This window comes from Sciurus carolinensis, chromosome 5 (assembly GCF_902686445.1).
Source record: "Sciurus carolinensis chromosome 5, mSciCar1.2, whole genome shotgun sequence".
Classification (NCBI taxonomy): Eukaryota; Metazoa; Chordata; class Mammalia; order Rodentia; family Sciuridae; genus Sciurus; species Sciurus carolinensis.
Genome location: NC_062217.1, coordinates 106507895 through 106528291, shown reverse-complemented (window position 1 = coordinate 106528291; position 20397 = coordinate 106507895). Strand labels below are relative to the sequence as shown.

The 20397-nt window shown below is 32.9% G+C and overlaps 1 protein-coding gene across 1 annotated transcript in view; it reads left to right on the top strand.

Annotated features, from left to right (window-relative positions):
- The window catches only part of Pcdh15 (protocadherin related 15), a 942952-nt gene that overhangs the window by 908153 nt on the left and 14402 nt on the right, over positions 1–20397 (top strand). Inside the window, 4 exon segments of the mRNA XM_047552806.1 lie at positions 12649–12867; positions 15273–15281; positions 16310–16465; positions 18840–18845. Coding sequence (XP_047408762.1) covers positions 12649–12867; positions 15273–15281; positions 16310–16465; positions 18840–18845 — 390 coding nt within the window.

Here is a 20397-nt window from a genome sequence, read left to right as displayed (position 1 = left end):
AAAGAAAAAAATCACACCGATTTAAGTCTATACCCTATGTGTATTTCATCCTGGTATAAACTTGGGGTGGACTTGAATATTTGAGTTATATCTCCTTAAAAAATGGGGGTCAGAATCTAATAAAATGCTCCTACTTATTTCCATTAGATGTTATTCCAGAAGTTGAATCTTTAAAAAAAATAAATAAATAAATAAAACTAACTTTTTTTGCTTTACTCTAGTGACACCTATTGACGAACACATTCTTAGACTGTAATTCCATGTAAACATTTTTAATTTAAAATACATGTTGATATGAAATCACATGCATATATTCAAAACAGCTTGTATATTTACAAACACATATACAAAATTTATTGCAAATATCATGGTTTCAGAATTTAAATTTGTCTATTCATACTAAACAGCATAGAAAGATGTCCATGTTCAAATTTACATGTATCATATATGTATGTATACATTTATTTAGCAAATACCTACTTATTCATTTTCACTAAAATCCATAAACTCTCAATCTAATTTTAAATCTGCTTATTGAAAAAAATTCTTTGCTTCTATTTTAGCAACAAGATAATGATTATCAGTGTAATTTTAAAAGAGTCATAGTTATTAAGTATGTTATTTATCAATTTATTTTAAAAGATTTTTATGAAAGACAGTACATTAATCACTGTGTGAAAATAGAGATGACTGAAGGAATAGCTCCCTCAGGCTATATATAATCACTCTCCAAATAAAGTCATATTCAGACCTACGAAGCCAATTTTGTGCATTTTATTATTTAAAAAATTTTGAAGGACTAGACTACATATATTCTTTCTGTTATAAATATTAGAATTTTTCTTCTTTCTAAAAATCCACCCACATTCTGTGTTTTCTATTTAAACTTGTTTCATTTAAAAATTTGATAATAGACTGAGTTTAGAATGATTTTCCTAAATAAAAAAATATATATTTTATGAGACATGCACCTGGATTTAAAGAGTAAAATAATAGTAATTATAATTTGAATTATTCTGGCAAACATGTTAGGGATATAATAGTTGGAAAAAATAGTAGAGAACACTGATAAAAGAAAAAAAAAATTTACGCTGAAGAATTGCCATGAATTATTAAAATTTAGCCATACCAGTTTTCATCTTGAACTATCTGGGAAATACTGGTCTCTTTTTAACCCTGTAATTGTTCCTTGAAATATTTTACAATAAAATTTTATGCACAGGCACACATATTCCAAGACTGATCACGCACACATATCATCATTTCTTCTGTAGAAATAAAAGTTACTGAAAATTTAGTTTTTAACACTGAACAAATACAATAGAATGTTAAATTGCTATCTACCCTGGCACAGTGGATATAGTGTTATTTCCTCAATTTTTCTTAATCCCGAAATCTAAGTAACTGAAGATGTTGGAATTCTCATGTCATATGATTAGAAACAATAATAAAAACAATAATAATTACTGTAGTAAGTTCACCTTGATTTTATATAATGGACTTAAATTAAGCAAACACAAAAAATAAAAAACTGTACAGACATGAAGAAGATTGAAATGATTCCTATTGACATGTAAATAACTTGTATTGTTTGGCCAGTTTATTGGTATTTTGATTTTTGGTATTTGTGAATATCCGAATTGACTAATTCTTTGTAATAAATATGTACCATGTTTATCTAGTTGGAATTTATAGGACCAACATTTTTGTTTGTCCCTTTGTTTTTGTTATTTTTATTGTTTTTCTTACTAGAATATTCCTCGAACTTTTCACTTCAAATATTTATCTTTTAAACAGTTTTTTTTAGATGTAATTGAATATAATCACCCATTTAAAGTGTTTAATCCAGTGGTTCTTAGTGTTCAGAGTTGTGCAACCAGCACCACAACCAATTTTAGAACATTTTATCACATAAAAGGGAAATTCATAACAATTAGTTGATATTTTTGATTACTCTCCTCTAACCTGGCTTTAGATAACCACCATCTACTTTTTGCTATATTTGCCCAGTCTAGAACCATTTTTGAAATATTCCTCTTACTTAACAATGAGTATTGTAGAAATGTCCATACTACCCCAAACAATCTGCAGATTAAGTACAATCCCTTTCAAAATAGCAGAAGCCTTCTTCACAGAAATAGAAAATAAAAAGGTCTAATATCATATGGAAACACAAAAGAATCAAATAGCCAAAAATTTTAAGCAAAATGAACAAACCCAGAGGCACCACACTACTGGCTTCAAAATATATTGTAAAACATAGTATTGCCATCAAAACACACATAGATCACTGAACAGAATACAGAGTCAAAAATAAATTCACATTTCCACCCAACTGCTTCTTGACAAAAATTTAAACTTGGAGAAAGAAAAATTTTTCAATAAATGTTGCTATAAATACTGAATATCTTCAAATAGTTGTGAAGTCCCATTTCCTCTTTATTCCCTTTCTGTGACTACAATGACAATCCAGTTTTTCTCATGGTGTTTGGATCTCTGCTCTGGTCCTTCTCCCGTACTAATATTATCTTTGTTTTTTAATTTGGATACTTTTTCATGCCCTGATTTTAAGTTATGGATTCATCTGTGTGAGCCTATTGATGAGTTCATCGAATAAATTCTTGATATCATTTTAAGTAGAAATCTTTAGCATTCCCATTAGATTCTTTTCTATAGTTTTCAACACTGTAGAGAATCTCCCCATGTTCAGGCATGCTTTCCACTTCCTTCTGAATTCTATATTGTATTCTTCAGCCTTGTATCCAAGTTCCTTTCTGGTATTTCCAATATCTAGGTTAACTGAATCTGGTGCTGTTACTCTTTCTTACTTGAAAGACTGGTGTGTTTCTTTTCTTTTTTAGTCTATTTGTGTCTTATTTGATTGAATACCAGATATGTAAAACTGTAAGAACTGAAGTAAGCAGGAGTTTATGAGGATACATGCTCATACTCCCTTTTCTGTTGAGTAAATCTATTCAGGAATTAGTTTTGGAAAAGTCATTACTTTCCTTGTGTCACAGAGTTCACATTTTCTCCTGATGGAATGTAGTCACTTCATTCTTAAAATAGATCCTGAAGTGCTGGAATGTTCTCTTACTTCTTGTTAAACCCTTCCCTGCTAAAGGTCCCTGAAGTCCTGTGCCATGGATAGACTCCTCCTCTCCCTCTTTTCCTTCCAGCAGTGTTATGCTGCTCTTACTTGTGCCTTGGTTCTAATCTTTTTTTTTTTTTTTAATTTGGAAATTTTTTTTATTGTAAACAAATGGAATACATGTTGTTTCTCTGTACATAGAGTAAAAGCATACCATTTGTGTAATCATAAATTTACATAGGGTAATGTTGGTTGATTCATCTGTTATTGTTTCCCTTCCCCCCAACCCCTCCCATCCCTCTTTTCCCTCTATACAGTCCTTCCTTCCCCCATTCTTGCCCCCCTCCCTAACCCTATCTCTAACCCTAAAACTAACCCCTCCCACGCCCCATTATGTATCATCATCCACTTATCAGCGAGATCATTCTTCCTTTGGTTTTTTGAGATTGGCTTATCTCACTTAGCATGATATTCTCCAATTTCATCCATTTGCCTGCAAATGCCATAATTTTGTCATTTTTTATGGCTGAGTAATATTCCATTGTATATGTATATGCCACAGTTTCTTTATCCATTCATCAACTGAAGGGCATCTAGGTTGGTTCCACAATCTGGCTATGGTGAATTGAGCAGCAATGAACATTGATGTGGCTGTAATCTCTGTAGTATGCTGATTGTAAGTCCTTTGGGTATAGGCCAAGGAGTGGGATAGCTGGGTCAAATGGTAGTTCCATTCCAAGTTTTCTAAGGAATCTCCATACTAATTTCCAGAGTGGCTGCACTAATGTGCAACCCCACCAGCAATGTATGAGTGTACCTTTTTCCCCACATCCTCACCAACACCTGTTGTTGCTTGTATTCTTGATAATCGCCATTCTGATTGGGGTGAGATGGAATCTTAGGGTGGTTTTGATTTGCATTTCTCTTATTACTAGAGATGTTGAACATTTTTCCATATGTTTGTTAATTGCTTATAGGTCTTCTTCTGTGAAGTGTCTGTTCATTTCCTTAGACCATTTGTCGATTGGGTTATTTGTAGTCTTGGTGTTGAGTTTTTTGAGTTCTTTATAGATTCTGGAAATTAGTGCTCTATCTGAAGTATGATTGGCAAAGATATTCTCCCACTCTGTAGGCTCTTTCTTCGCATTGCTGATAAGTTTCCTTTGCTGAGAGAAAGCTTTTTAGTTTGAATCTATCCCAGTTGTTGATTCTTGCTTTTATTTCTTGTGCTATGGGAGTCCTGTTGAGGAAGTCTGGTCCTAAGCCGACACGTTGAAGATCTGGACCTACTTTTTCTTCTATAAGATGCAGGGTCTCTGGTCTGATTCCAAGGACCTTAATCCATTTTGAGTTTAGTTTTGTGCACGGTGAGAGATATGAGTTAAGTTTCATTCTGTTGCATATGGATTTCCAATTTTCCCAGCACCATTTGTTGAAGAGGCTATCTTTTCTCCATTACATATTTTTGGCACCTTTGTCTAGTATGAGAAAATTATATTTATTTGGGTTTGTGTCCGTGTCCTCTATTCTGTACCATTGATCTACCTGTCTATTTTGGTACCAATACCATGCCCTTTTTGTTACTAATGCTTTGTAGTATAGTTGACGTTCTGGTATTGCAATACCCCCTGTTTCATTTTTCCTGCGAAGGATTGCTTTAGCTATTCTGGGTTTCTTATTCTTCCAGATGAATTTCATGATTGCTTGTTCTATTTCTGTAAGTTACGTTGTTGGGATTTTAATTGAATTGCATTGAATCTGTATAGCACTTTAGGTAGTATGGCCATTTTGACAATATTAATTCTGCCTATCCAAGAACATGGGAGATCTTTCCGTCTTCTAAGGTGTTCTTTAATTTCTTTCTTTAGTGTTCTATAGTTCTCATTGCAGAGGTCTTTCACCTCTTTTGTGAGATTGATTCCCAAGTATTTTATTTTTTTCGAGGCTATTGTGAATGGGGTAGTTTTCCTAACTTCTCTTTTTGAAGATTCATCACTATGTATAAAAATGCATTAGATTTATGAGCATTGATCTTATATCCCGCTACTTTACTAAATTCACTTATGAGTTCGAAGAGTTTACTGGTGGAATTTCCTGGTTCCTCTAAGTATATAATCATATCATCCGCAAATAGGGATAGTTTGAGTTCTTCTTTTCCTATTCGTATCCCTTTAATTTCTTTGGTCTGTCTAATTGCTCTGGCAGAGTTTCAAGGATGATATTGAATATGAGTGGTGAAAGAGGGCATCCCTACCTTGTTCCAGATTTTAGAGGGCATGCTTTCAGTTTTTCACCATTTAGAATGAATTGGCCATGGGCTTAGCGTAGATGGCCTTTACAATGTTAAGGAACGTTCCCACTATCCCTATTTTTTCTAGTGTTTTGAGCATGAAGGGGTGCTGTATTTTATCAAATGCTTTTTCTGCATCTATTGAAATAATCATGTGATTCTTGACTTTAAGTCTGTTGATATGGTGAATTACATTTATTGATTTCCTGATGTTGAACCAACCTTGCATCCCTGGGATGAAACCCACTTGATCATGTTGCACTATCTTTTTAATACGTTTTTGTATGCGATTTGCTAAAATTTTGTTAAGAATTTTTGCATCGATGTTCATTAAGGATATTGGTCTAAAATTTTCTTTCCTCGATGTGTCTCTGTCTAGTTTAGGTATCAGGGTGTTATTGGCTTCATAGAATGAGTTTGGGAGAGTTCCCTCCTCTTCTATTTCATGAATACTTTGAAAAGTATTGGAATGAGCTCTTCTTTAAAGGTTTTGTAGAACTCGGCTGAGAACCCATCAGGTACTGGACTTTTCTTTGTTGGTAGGCTTTTGATGACTTCTTCTATTTCATTACTTGAAATTGGTCTATTTAAATTGTGTATGTCCTCCTCGTTTAGTTTAGGCAATTCATATGTCTCTAGAAACTTGTTGATGTCTTCGAAATTTTCTATTTTGTTGGAGTATAGATTTTCAAAATAGCTTATAATTATGTTTTGTATTTCAGTCGTGTCTGTTGTGATATTTCCTTGTTCATTCCGAATTTTGGTGATTTGGGTTTTCTCTCATCTTTTCTTTGTTAGTGTGGCTAAAGGTTTATCAATTTTGTTTATTTTTTCAAAGAACCAACTATTTATTTTGTCAATTTTTTGTATTGTTTCTTTTGTTTCAATTTCGTTGATTTCAGCTCTGAATTTAACTATTTCCTGTGTTCTACTACTTTTGGTGTTGGTCTGTTCTTCTTTTTCTAGGGCTTTGAGCTGCAGTGTTAGGTCGTTTATTTGTTGAGTTTTACTTCTTTTATTGAATGCGCTCCATGAACTAAATTTTCCTCTAAGTACTGCTTGCATAGTGTCCCAGAGATTTTGATATGATGTTTCTTTGTTCTCATTTACCTCTAAGAATTTTTTTAATTTCCTTCCTAATATCTTCTGTTATCTATTCATCATATAATAGCATATTGTTTAATCTCCAGGTGTTGGAGTAATTTCTGTTTTTTACTCTTTCATTTATTTCTAGTTTCAATCCATTATGATCTGATAAAATACAAGGAAGTGTCTCTATCTTCTTGTATTTGCTAACATTAGCTTTGTGGCATAATATATGGTCTATTTTAGAGAAGGATCCATGTGCTGCTGAGAAAAAAGTGAATTCACTCTTTGTTGGATGGTATATTCTATAAATGTCTGTTAAGTCTAAATTATTGATTGTGTTATTGAGTTCTATGGTTTCTTTGTTCAATTTTTGTTTGGAAGATCTGTCCAGTGGTGAGAGAGGTGTGTTAAAATCACCTAGTATTATTGTATTATGGTCTATTTGGTTTCTGAGATTGAGAATGATTTGTTTGACATACATGGGTGAGCCACTGTTTGGGGCATAGATATTTATGATTGTTATGTCTTGCTGATTTATGGTTCCCTTAAGCAGTATGAAATGTTTTTCTTTATCCCTTCTGACTAACTTTGGCTTGAAGTCCACATTATCTGAAATGAGGATGGATACCCCAGCTTTTTTGCTGGGTCCATATGCATGGTATGTTTTTTCCCATCCTTTCACCTTTAGTCTATGGGTATCTCTTTCTTTGAGATGAGTCTCTTTCAGGCAACATATTGTTGGATCTTTCTTTTTTATCCAATCTGCCAGTCTATGTCTTTTGATTGATGAATTCAGGCCATTAATATTCAGTTTTATTATTGAGATATGATTTGTATTCCCAGTCATTTGACTAATTTTATTCATTTATTTGTTTATTTTTGACATGATTTGGTTCCTCTTTCTTTGAGAGTTCCTTTAGGATAGCTCCTCCCTTTGCTGATTTGCTTCTTTGTTTTTCATCTCTTCCTCATGGAATATTTTGCTGAGAATGTTCTGTAATACTGGCTTTCTTTTTGTATATTCTTTTAGCTTTTGTTTATCATGGAAGGATTTTATTACATCGTCAAATCTGAAGGTAAGTTTTGCTGGGTATAAGATTCTTGGTTGGCATCCATTTTCTTTTAGGGCTTGAAAAATGTTATTCCAGGCCCTTCTAGCTTTTAAGGTCTGGATTGAAAAATCTGCTGATATCTGTATTGGTTTCCCCCTGAATGTAATTCAGTGCTTTTCTCTCACAGCCTTTAAAATTCTGTCTTTATTTTGTATGTTAGGTATTTTCATAATAATGTGCCTTGGTGTGGGTCTTTTGTAATTTTGTGTATTTGGAGTCCTATAAGCCTCTTGCATTTGATTTTCCATTTCATTCTTCAGATTTGGGTAATTTTCTGATATTATTTCATTCAATAGATTGTTCATTCCTTTGGTTTGTTTCTCTAAGCCTTCCTCAATCCCAATAATTCTCACATTTGGCCTTTTCATGATATCCCATAGTTCTTGGAGATTCTGTTCATGATTTCTTACCATCTTCTCTGTTTGTTCAACTTTGTTTTCAAGGTTAAATATTTTGTCTTCAATATCTGAGGTTCTGTCTTCCAGGTGTTCTATCCTATTGGTTATGCTTTCTATGGAGTTCTTAATTTGGTTTATTGTTTCCTTCATTTCAAGGATTTCTGTTTGTTTTTTTTTCAATATCTCTAACTCTTTATTGAAATGTTCTTTTGCTTCCTGTATTTGCTCTTTTAACTGTCGATTGGTGTGTTCATTCAATGCCTGCATTTGCTCTTTCATTTCATCGTTTGCTTCCCTTATCATGTTAATTATGTACATTCTGAACTCCCTTTCTGACATTTCTTCTGCCATGTTGTCATTGGATTTTATTGATGTAACATCCAGATTTGTTTGAGGCATTTTCTTCCCTTGTTTTCTCATGTCATTCAGGTATCAATGGACCGCTGAGATGTTGCAGATTTCCTCTATTGACTTATAATGCCCCTGATGATTGCAAGTGTATCCTGTCTTATCCTTCAGTAGTCTGAATCTTGGAGGAAGTTGATAATGCGGTGCTCCCCAAGGAAGCTGCCTCTCTAGGGGTGGTGGTCTTCAGGTGGGGTATATTCCCTGCTAGTGGGCAGAGGTGCCTCCACTTGTTGACTAATGGTCATCCAAAGGGGAACTAGGCTGCGGGCTGAGGCAAGGCCTGTTTGGGCCTGTGTCTCTGGTTTTACCGTCCTTGTGGGAAAACCTCACCCGGCGGGGAGGACTCACCCGGTGGGGAGGTCTTGCTGGTCAGTTCCCCTCCTAGAGGTTCCCCTCAGTCCACAACTACCGCCTAGGCAGGGCAGCCTTCCCAGGCAACGTTCCCAGGGGCCCGGACCTACCTCCTGGGTCTGTGAGCCTCACCCTTCGCAGACGAGTCTCCTTAGGTTGCCCCTCCTCAGAGAATCTGCCCGCAGTCCTGGAACCTTCGCTCCTTCCCCTCAGCTTGTCTCTGCAGCTCTTCCACCAAAAAGCTGCCTAGGACCTGGGACCCTGCTCTGCACCTAATCGCCTGCCTAAGTCCTCTGGGCAGCTGCCGAATCCCGGCGGTTTACTCTGAAACCAAGCGCTGTGCTGAGCAGCCTCCTCTGCAGAGTTCCCAGTGGTCCGTGTTTACCGCTCCAGCGGTGGGAGGGGTGTCTTCCCAGGCAACCCTACTTCACAAAGTTCCCCGCGTTCCAGGGCTACCGCCCCATCCGGGACGCCTCCCCAACAGGAGAGACTCACCCGGCGGGTTTGAGTTGGTCCCAAGTTACTCACTTTCTCCTCTTTTGAATCCTGAATCCTGGAGCAACATGAAATGCAGCCGCCCTCTAGTCTGCCATCTTGAAAACCCTGGTTCTAATCTTAATCCAAGGTTGTGGTGTGGGTTGGGAGGTTCCTTTGTTCTCATTTCCCAGCTGTGTTTAAACATTGGGGTGGTGTTTTTCAGCTTTTGCCTTCTCCTTCCTGTGACAGCCACACCTTGTTTTTGGTAGGTTTTGTGTCTTGACTGTGAGTCTTTTGCCCCTGCTTAACCAGCATGAAACCTCCACTTTGTACTGGTGCAGAGGATACTAAGCCCAGGGGACCTACTGCTCCTCCTTTAGGTGTAGTAGATTTTTGCTTATGCAAAAGAAAAACATATGCCTTTGCCTGAATTCTAGGGATGGAGGTTCATCCCCCGCATGAAACTCTTATTATGTGTGAGATAATCTCTGGGAAATGGTCTAGTGTTTGTGCCCATGCCACAGCCTTAACTGATTTATTCTTTCTTGTTCTTGCTCCTTGAAAGAGATTTTTCTCTTGTCTCCTATCTTGTCTCTAATCTATCTTATGGACATTCATGGAAAAGAATTTCAGAAGGAGTAAAAATGCTTCTTTATTTGTGGGTTTCTGTTACTTTAACCTTATTTCTGAATATACACATACCAGTTCATCAAAATGTTAGCTTATTTTTTCTTATTTGCTTTTATGGCTCTATAAAATACATTTAATTTGCTTGGTAAAATTCCAAAGAGCAATAAAAAAAATTTACCACATTCTTAGGAAAAAACTGTTTTGACTCAAAAATATTTAGGCAATGTCCAAAAAGTAGTACAGTAGTCTAGATATAAACTCAAAAGGGATCACCTGTATGACTAACAAATGTTCCTTACATGATTTGGACATGAGTTCAGTAAATTGAGATCTGTCAAATCAATTCCACTTGATAGGAGTAGATTATCCCTGCAATTAATGATCATCTTTTAGTTCTGATTTTTCCCAGTTTTAATAATATATTTCCTATAATTTAATTCTTAATCTATACTTCATTGAGAATATCTTTCTTTATCTGATAAGAAATTCAAACAAAATGACTAAAACTGTATTATATTGTTCAACACATAAAAAATAATCTAGGAAAATTGTTATAAAAAGTTCATTTCTCATCTGTAAAAACCAGATATGTTTTAAAAAAGGCATTCTAATTGCCTCATGTTGCAGTATGAAAATTTAAGTTAAGAAAATATGGGTGCTGGGGATATAGCTCAGTTGGTAGAGTGTTCGCCTCACAAGCACAAAGCCCTGGGTTCGATCCCCAGCACCACCAAAAAAAAAAAAAAAAAAAAAAAAAAATATGTAGCTTCAAACCCAAAATTGAATTATCTGGGCCATTAGGTTTCTTAAATAGAATGACTAATAAACTATCTATTAGAATTCATCTGATACCAAGCGTCTTTTTTTCGTGTATGAAAGGTCTGAAGGGGATGTTAAATAAATTTAAAATCTGCATGATCATGCTGAAAATTAGAACAAATAGTGTCACAAAAGCATAAATATGCTGTAAAAATCCAAAAGCATGGCATTTGGCTATTTTTTTCTTTATTTAATACAAGAAGATATAAAAGTTATGTGTGTTACGGGTAGTATGGATATTTTGATATAAAGTGCATTGTATATGCTTAAGTCAGGTCAAACATACCTATCTGCTCCTACATGTATCATTTCTTTATAGTGAAAATATTCAGAATCCTTTCTTCAAGTACATAATAGTTATTGATGGCCATCCTACTATGCAAGAGCATAATAGAATATTACTTCTGCCTGGCATGGTGGTGCATATTTGTAATCCCAGTAGCTTGGGAGGCTTAGACAAGAGGATCACAACTTCGAAGCAAAAGCAAGACTTTAAGCAACTCAGTGAGATCCTGCCTCTAAATAAAATACTAAATAGAGCTGGGGTTGTGACTCAGTGATCGAGTGCTGCTGAGTTCAATCACCAGTATGCAAATAAATTAATTAATTATTTAACTAATAATAATAATAATAAAAATAAAAGAATACCTTTACTTCTGACCATAACTCAATAATTATTGATCAACCCTTCCCCATTTTCTTATCTTTCTGCTCTACCCATTACATTTTGATGGTGAAATTTAGAGCCATTTAAAACTTTTCTTTCACAAATCTTTATGAAAATCCATGATTTTCAACATAAGAATGGTATTTTTGTATTAGGAAATATAATTTTAAAACACTATTACTCTTTTATGCTATATAATCAAAATGTTATAATAATATTCATTAATTTAAAATAAGATTTAGTTTGAATATGCCAAGATCTTAGCAGTGAGTACAGTTGTCTTTGCATCACAGAATCATGTGTAATTTTGTTTTTCTTGAAATAGTTCATGTTTTCCAATTTTTAATATTAAAACATTTGACCTTTAAATAAAAATCCTAAAAAATTAAAACTAACTAAAATATCTTGTGGTTCTGTGGCACTTATGATGTAAGTATTGTATAAATATGTGGGATTTAAAGGACTTCACAGAAGTTATCCAGAAATTTTGAAAAAATATAGTGCCTACTAATCATAGTACAAAATATGAAACCAAATAATAAGATTAAGTGATAATTATTCCTTTAGTCTCCTCCACAGTATAGTACCCATAGTTAGTATTGTGTTATTTAGAGGAAAGATTTGCAAGAATACTAGGATTAACTTGATGACTAACTTGATGACTAATTGTCTTCCTGACTATAATAATTTCTACCTGTATCATTGATATAATCATTTTTTCCTAGGCAGAAAAAAAAAATATTTGTTCATATTTTTCCTATAAAACATTGTTTTAGTTTGAAATATGAGAATGTTGACATTTAAGATGATGTGGTAGAAAACATTTATTTGGGGTCTGAAGACTTAGGTTGGAGTTTCAGATCTGTTTCCATATGTTGTCAGAATCTGGACTTCGGTCAGTTGGTATTGTGTTGTTCTGTCTTTAGGATTATCTTGAAGACACAAGAGAAAAAAAAATGAATGAATATAATTTTAAATGGTGCTACATAATTTGGAATATTATATTTTACTCCATCTGACTAACTTAATGATTTCAATTATTTCAATATTGGAGGTTTAATAGTGTTGAAAATCATTTTTCTCCAGCCTGTCAGCATTATCAAGTAAGGGTCATTATCATTAACTGTGTTGATTGATACAGATATGTACTTAATCTTCTTTATTGCTGATGCTTTTTATACATGCCTTTATTATCCATAACACTCTCAATTTGTATTAAAATTAAAAATCATAAAATATTTTACAATATTATTCCATTTTAAAATGGGCCTTTCTCTCCCAGTGTCATTAATTTTACTATTTATCTAACTGTAAAGGTTTTTGGATGGCAAGCTGCTTGATATCAATAAAGACTTTCAACCATATTATGGGGAAGGAGGGCGCATTCTGGAGATCCGTACTCCAGAGGCAGTGACCAGCATTAAAAAGCGAGGAGAAAGTTTAGGATACACAGAAGGGGCTCTGCTGGCTCTGGCCTTCATCATCATCCTCTGCTGTATTCCTGCCATCTTGGTGGTCTTAGTCAGCTACAGACAGTAAGTATTCAAGGATGCTAAACATGGATAGTTCCTTGAAGATATACAGAAAATCATCTCTGGTAATGTGACTTTGTAGTTGAAAAATATTGATAATTAACTGTTCTGGGAATGCTTTATCTTTCTTGAACTAAATCACCTTCCTCAAAAGGAGAACACCACAAACTTTCCACAAGTTTCTTATGTACAGCTCAATGTTCCTGTGCTCCTAATGTAATCTCATTCAGTAGGAGGATTAGCTTATTTCCTGCAGTTTTATTTATTCTCTTCTCTGGGTTAAACCCCTCCTGAGGGAAGCTCATGAAAAATAAACAATAGAATGTTATATCCAGATACCCACTTCACCAATTTCTGAAGAAAGGTATGAAACCTCACTATATTGCCATAATAGGTTTTCATCCATAATGCTAAATTTACCTTCATGCAGATGATCACAGTATTAACAATATCATAATAAAATCATAGCATATCATGTGTAATTCTCCATGTGACTTCTTTCTTCCTATGTAACCTTGATCTAACCTCTTATAATAGCTGATGATATGTTTTGGCTGTGTAGAGCCTTAGTTTTCCATTTTTTATAGTAAAACACATCCATTTATAATATCTATATTTAAAAATTTATTTTGACCTTCAAAATAATCAAGTAATTATTACTATTTAAATATCTATTGCTGAGGCACACTAGTAATATCCTTGGTTTGATATTAGGTACCAGAAATTTTGTGATTGATGTATAACTATTTTAAATACACCTGTATTGAAAAAAGTAGAAAACTGGTCAAGAAGTTAGGTAGCCATGCCAGGCATGGTGATGCATGCCTGTAATCCCAGCGACTCCAGAGGCTGAGGAAGGACGATGGCAACTTCAAAGTCAGCCTCAGCAAAAGCAAAGTGCCAAGCAACTCAGTAAGTCCCTGTCCCTAAATAAAATGCAAAATAGGACTGGGGATGTGGCTCAGTGGTTGACTGTGCCTGAGTTCAATTCCTGGTACTTGCCCCCCACCCCCCAAAAAAGGAAGTTAGGTATCCCTGAGGGTGCTACAAAAAGAAAATAAAAAACAGGCATCATGAATTATAAATTACTTAATGTAACAAGTAGTAAGAAGTAATAGTAAAACTGTTATTAATTACTTAAAATATTGAAAAAGTACTAAAATATTCCTAATATATTCTTAAATTATTACCTTTACTCTCAAACACTGAAAAATTTCTTCTGAATTAAGTAATTGAGTAAGGTAAGGTGATTTCAACCTGAAGGTTGAAAATTATGACTTACATGAAGACATTAGAGTAATATTTTCATCACAAAAACAATGTGAATTTGCCAACATAATCTTTAGGTTGATGTCGTGGAGCTTAATGTATCCTTAATATATCAATCAATATGCTGAATCTGAAAGGTATGAACAAATAATACTGGGTAAATTATTTTAAATTAAGCCATTAATCCAATATTAATTTTTTGTATTGCCAGTTATCCTTTTTCATCCATCTGTTTCCCAAAGGAGCAATTTTATATCCTGGTAGAAAAAAAATTAGTGAGAAAAATTCTTATGTTTGACACAGAGTACAATGATCAAAACTGAAGCATTTATATGTTATTATCAGCAGTCTAAAATTAAAAAAATTGAGCTGCTTATTACTTAAAGCCTTGGTAGATGATTATTTAATTCTCTTTTAGTTTAGTAATCAGTTCATTACCTTATACATTTATTTCAGTTATTACTTTTTGTAGATTAACAGAATTATATAAAATGAGTTTTGCTCTACTTAGCTATCAAAGAAAAATTCTAGCATGTTAAGACCTAATGTTGTACCTTCAAATTTTGCCTGTGAATAAGATAGAAATCGTTGGCTATTCTTTTACATTATGATGTGTCTTTGAAATTTGCTAGGTATAGAAAAGTATAAAGCAAATATAGTGAAAATTGTCATGAAAATTGTCATGAATTTCCACCTTCCAGTTTAACTTCAGCTTGAAAGGAAGGACAAGAGTATAATCAGGGCTTCTTGTAAGACTTTCTTCATTCCTTTAATATTCTTCAAGCTGAATGAACCAACAAGGGAATTAAAAAGATCAAATCATCTTTAATTTTCCATTTCTGTTAGAATTGAAATTCACATCACTGTGTTTTAATCCAGTTTTACCTATTCCATTTAGTTCATTTATTTATTTTCCTGTAATGAACGTTTTAGAAGCTTTTATAACTGTAATGGTAATAATGAAGTGCTCCCCACTTTCACTTTTTGAATTGAAATCCTTAATCTCCCTACTATGCCATTAACTGAGTTTAACCAGTAAATTATTCATTATTTAGAATAAATCATATGTTAAAATATTATGAGCATGCTATCTTTAATGTAGTTTTCTCTTTTTTCTTATTCATTGCTTTCCCAAACAGGTTTAAAGTGTAAGTATAATTATGGATGTTTTGCACATGATTTTATGAAATAGAAAAATAGAAACCATATATCATATCTCTCAAGTAGTTATCCTGTTCAGAACTATATATTAATTACTTACTTGGCATTTATAATAGCTGTGTACTCTTTGTTTTGATATATATATGGAATTGAGCTGATTTTAGAATTGGATAGAAGTGAAAAAAAATATAAAATGGAGTGTTCTAATCATTTCTACACTTTAGCAATAAATGCTCATGACAATCAAAAACAGTGATCTATCTCTGATACAAGAACCACAGGTATTCCTAGGAATATTAAAAAAAAGAAAAACAGGTAACCAAATCTCCCTTCTGTACAGCATACCTACACAGCTTCTGTGAAGTAATGTCAAAAATATTTAGTTTTTAGATAACTTTTCTCAAAATAGATGAAAAATAAAGGAAAAATCTCTTATATGCCTCATTTAATAAAGTGATCCATTACAATTTTAATTACCCATCATGTAAAATTATTTTTAAAATTTTTAATGGATATATAAAATTGTATATATTGATGGAGTACCATTTATTGTTTTAATATATACATACATTGCGTAACGTTCAATTCAGGGTAAGCATATCTATATCTTCCAACACATATAGTTTCTTTGTGTGAAAACATTAAAAATTATTTTTTCTAGTGTTTTGAAATACACACTGCATTAGTGTTACCCATAGTCACCCTTCTATGCAATCATAGAACACCACAACTTATTTCCCCTCATTGTAACTTTAATATTATTATGTAATTTAACTTGCAAATATTCATATTAATTTCCCCCTTCTTCAAGGAGTAAATATTTTAAGGAATTAAGGGACAATTATATGTAAATGATGTCTATGAGGATGCTTCTGTCACAGTATCAGTTTATGAGTTCAAATAATTATGTGAATTATTTTAAGTGGTTCAAACTCAATCTCATTATTAAGATAGCTTGCTGAAAAGCATATGATTTCTAAAGAAAATTTTATGAAACAATCTTACTTTACCCAAGACGGCAAGCTGAATGCACGAAGACAGCACGAATTCAATCTGCGCTACCTGCAGCAAAGCCCGCAGCACCAGCACCTGCTCCAATGGCACCACCGCACCCGCAGCCCCCGCCCCCTCCCGGTGCGCATCTCTATGAAGAACTAGGAGACAGCACGATGTAAGTAGGCCTTTGAGAAACTTTGAGAAGTAAATGGATTTTAATGGATATTGACTGATATGTTTAATTCCAACCGGATGTAGAAAGACATTTTTAGGCTATTGGACTGTTTATTTTTTTATATATAAGCAGAAAAAAAATTGTTCAGAACCTAAGAAAAGTTGAAAAGTAATAGCCAAAAAGTTTAAAAAAAAAAAAAAAAAAAACCCACAACCTAAGAGAAAAGCAGTACTCACTTGCGATAACAAATTTATAGCTAGGATATTAATATTATATGTACTGTACCAGATGTCATGATGACACAGACATCTCCCCCCTGCTGCTAAAAATTATAAAGATTCTCAGAAAAAAATCTTTTACACATAGAAGAAACTAAGCAATCCTAAAACAGTAATGCCTTATTTGGGAACAAAACCAAACCCCCATTTGGTAATTGAAACTAAATTTTATAGTTTAAAATCATACACTTTCATAGAATACCATTTTGGAACATTACATAATATAGGACTTAAGATCCACATGAAAAGTATCCACTTGCTAAATGCCCAACTATTACAGAACATGCTTTTCATTATTCTACTCTTACTTTATTTCACTAACTGCAGAACAGTCACAATTGAGCATTAACATACAAGCGTTTTCTGGGCATCCTAATCTTGCACCAAAGACAGTTTAGTAATAAATTATTTTATAAGTAATATTGGTACAATCTTTTTTTAAAGCTTCACATAATGGTTGCACCCAACTTTCTTGCAAAAGATTTTGGCATAAAATCTGTGAAGATTGCATGGTGAAATACAGGCAGATTGATATCATTGCTCAATGTTTCTATGCTATTTGGAATCTCCAACCACTATTAAGTGTTATCTTTAATAGAGACCACTAACTTTTTGCTAAAAGACTTAAACAACTATTTCTATCAAATTATTCTATCCACATAATCTGATTCCTTTTAGTGACGTTTAGCTTGTTTATATTTTTAAAATTCAAGAGTAAGTCTTAGTGATGTTACATAAAACTATCAAGCATAGTTATAAATTTTTGAAAACAGCTAAATTAAATTCAGAAACCCTTTTATTAACTAGAATTTGGTCAAGTAGAAGGACTGAAACTTATCTCTAAATTTTTAGCATTTACTAGTAGGAGTAAAGCAAGCCTCAAAAATAATGAAATTCACCTGTTAATTGGAAAAATGGTTTAAGAAGAGATGTTATTAGTGTTTGCTATATTAATAATTTTATGCTAGATTCTAATTTCAATAATGATAAAATTGTTATTAATGCTTTTTTAACACTAAAACTAACTTTAAAACTGCGTTTAATACATGACATTCTCTTTCTAAAACAATACAAAATGGGATTCATACTTCAAATACATTTTTCACTTTTTTCACAAGTTGAAAATGAGGGTTGTTTTTGAACTAGTGGTGAATGTAGGAATTGAGCCAATATGATTTGATTCTCTTCGATCATGTCAACCACATCTACTAGTGACAACTTTAGAAAGAAAAAAAAAAAAAGCAGTATGTATAATGTTAAGTGTGTTTCTGTATAAGAATGAATGATATGTATTAATTTGAACAAAGACAGGCATCTGAATTCAAAGTAGTTTTACAATGGCAATTTGCAATAAGCAACCCTTATGGACTATTGTTTTACTAGAAAAACGATAGTAAACTTAATAAAAGATTTTGTAGCTATATGTATTAAAATATTTTAAGTTCTTCATATTTAATCATCTTATCTTTAGGAAATGTTTAACTTATTCATTCAAAACCTTTCATAGGAATTCTAATGATAGGTTCCAAAATAAATTGGCTCCAAGTGACTTATTTGAAAGTATTAAAAATAATAAAAAAATATCAAGTCGTTTTGAATAAATGTCTTCACCAAGTAATAACTTTGTATAGTTTCAGTTTTCATTTGGTAATAGTCATCATAGTATCTGTATATTTACTTTCTCCCAAACAAAATATATTTTCTTTATAAATCAGCGCACATTACCTATTTTTCAGAGTTAAGGCGTAGCAATTCACAGTCTCATTTAAAATTTTTATTTTAGGATTATAATTATTCATGTTTCATATAGGTCAACTTTACATATATATAGTAAATACATTGCTAGATATATTTTGATGTGATAAAACATCCAAATAAATACCATATGATTTTACTTAAGACATTATTAAATATCATTCTTAATGAATAAGCACACAGAAAATTTTTAAAAATCATGCATTTTCTTTCTTGAATATAAGTATTAAATGTTTAAAGCAACTTCCTGTTAGTATTTTTATAATCATCTCAAATTAACTATAGTTAAAACTTTCTTTTTTCTATCACATGTTTTCTCTTTCTCACCTGTGGATACGTAGGCATAAGTAAGTAAATAATATCATTCTAATACAAGGACATTAGAAAATAGATGTAATAGAATAGATTAAATGCTATTTTACTGTAATTACAGTGATCTTCATCTTTTACCATGGAGTCATTTTCTTTTAAAAGGAAACTTTCCACACCCAATTTCCTTTTGATGTCTTAAAATGGCCAGAGCTTAAAACCAATGTTCCCAGTGATATCCCAAGCTTTCAAAATTATGCTTGTTTTTAATTTAATACAAATATTTATAGATTTCTTTAAATTGTAAGTTATATAGTATCATTATGTAGATCATTTTGTCCACAAAAGAACAAATCAAGATCAATTCAAGACCAAATCTCCAAAGATCAAAGCAATGACCAAGTAAGGTTAAATGAATTTTAACATACTTAGAAAATGTCTCTCCAAGATCTAAAAAGATAAAAGTGTTGGTTGCCAACTTATTCCAAATTGTCAGCACTTCCCGAATTACTCAAATGAGCCTGAAACTCTAGGTCCACCTCTTAGCATTCTTTATTTAGAACTCATACTTTTGCCAAATAACAACTTTATACATAATTTTATTGCCTAAATTATTACCCCTATTTTTCAATGTGACTATTTAGTTTTTATTCAAAATATTCCCCATTTTATTTCCATTTCTTATGGAAGGTAAATATTAAATAATTACTAAAATAAATCTGTTATTCTGTTTGTACTTGAGATAAATCCTAATTAGAGACAATTTTAAACCACCTATCACCCAACCTTTCTGGAGGAAGGGTCCCAAGGTTTTCAGTAGAGGTACTTAATTTGTGCTCTTTGGCTTTTCCAAATTTGTTTATATCTCAAAGCTACCTATGTTTCAGCATTCACAGAGGAGCAAATCTTTCAATGACATTAAAGCCACATAATTTTAACTTAAATATTCTCAATAAGAGAAGTCTTTTCTAAAATTTATGCAGATCATATATGAAGGAAAGACCAGCACCTCCTCTGACAATTAGTATTATTTATAATGCTTTAAAACTAAGAATAAAAATTAAACATCAGGAAAATAATCTCTCTTCAGGATTGTAGCCTAAAGTCAAATGTGATTTTGAATTTTGTGAGAAGTTTCCCTCTGTTTGTGGACTGTTAATTCTCTTAATCTGAAAAATAGAATGCCCCTTTCTGTATCTTCTTGCAAATTTTGTCTCAGATCAGAATACTTTTAGCTCTAGGCCGAAATTACTGAGATGAAGGATGGTGGAGACATACTGATTCAGATACAGCCAAGGATCTCTTATGCATAACAGTCAGCTCTGACCATCCTCAGTCAAGGCTAAGGACACAGAATCAAAGGCCAAGTTGCTTGTATTAAATTTGAAGCATTGTGATTTATGCATGAGTGAACTGTTATGTGAAGACCTGGATACTTTGCTGTATCAAACTAACTGGGGAGGGGAGAAAAAAACAGTCTATAGATTGACACATCTTTTTTAGTAAAATTTTTCTCATGCTACTCACAACTCTCAAGATTTTACTGCCTTGTATTTTTGAGAATAGGAATTTGAAAGTGATGTTTTGCTT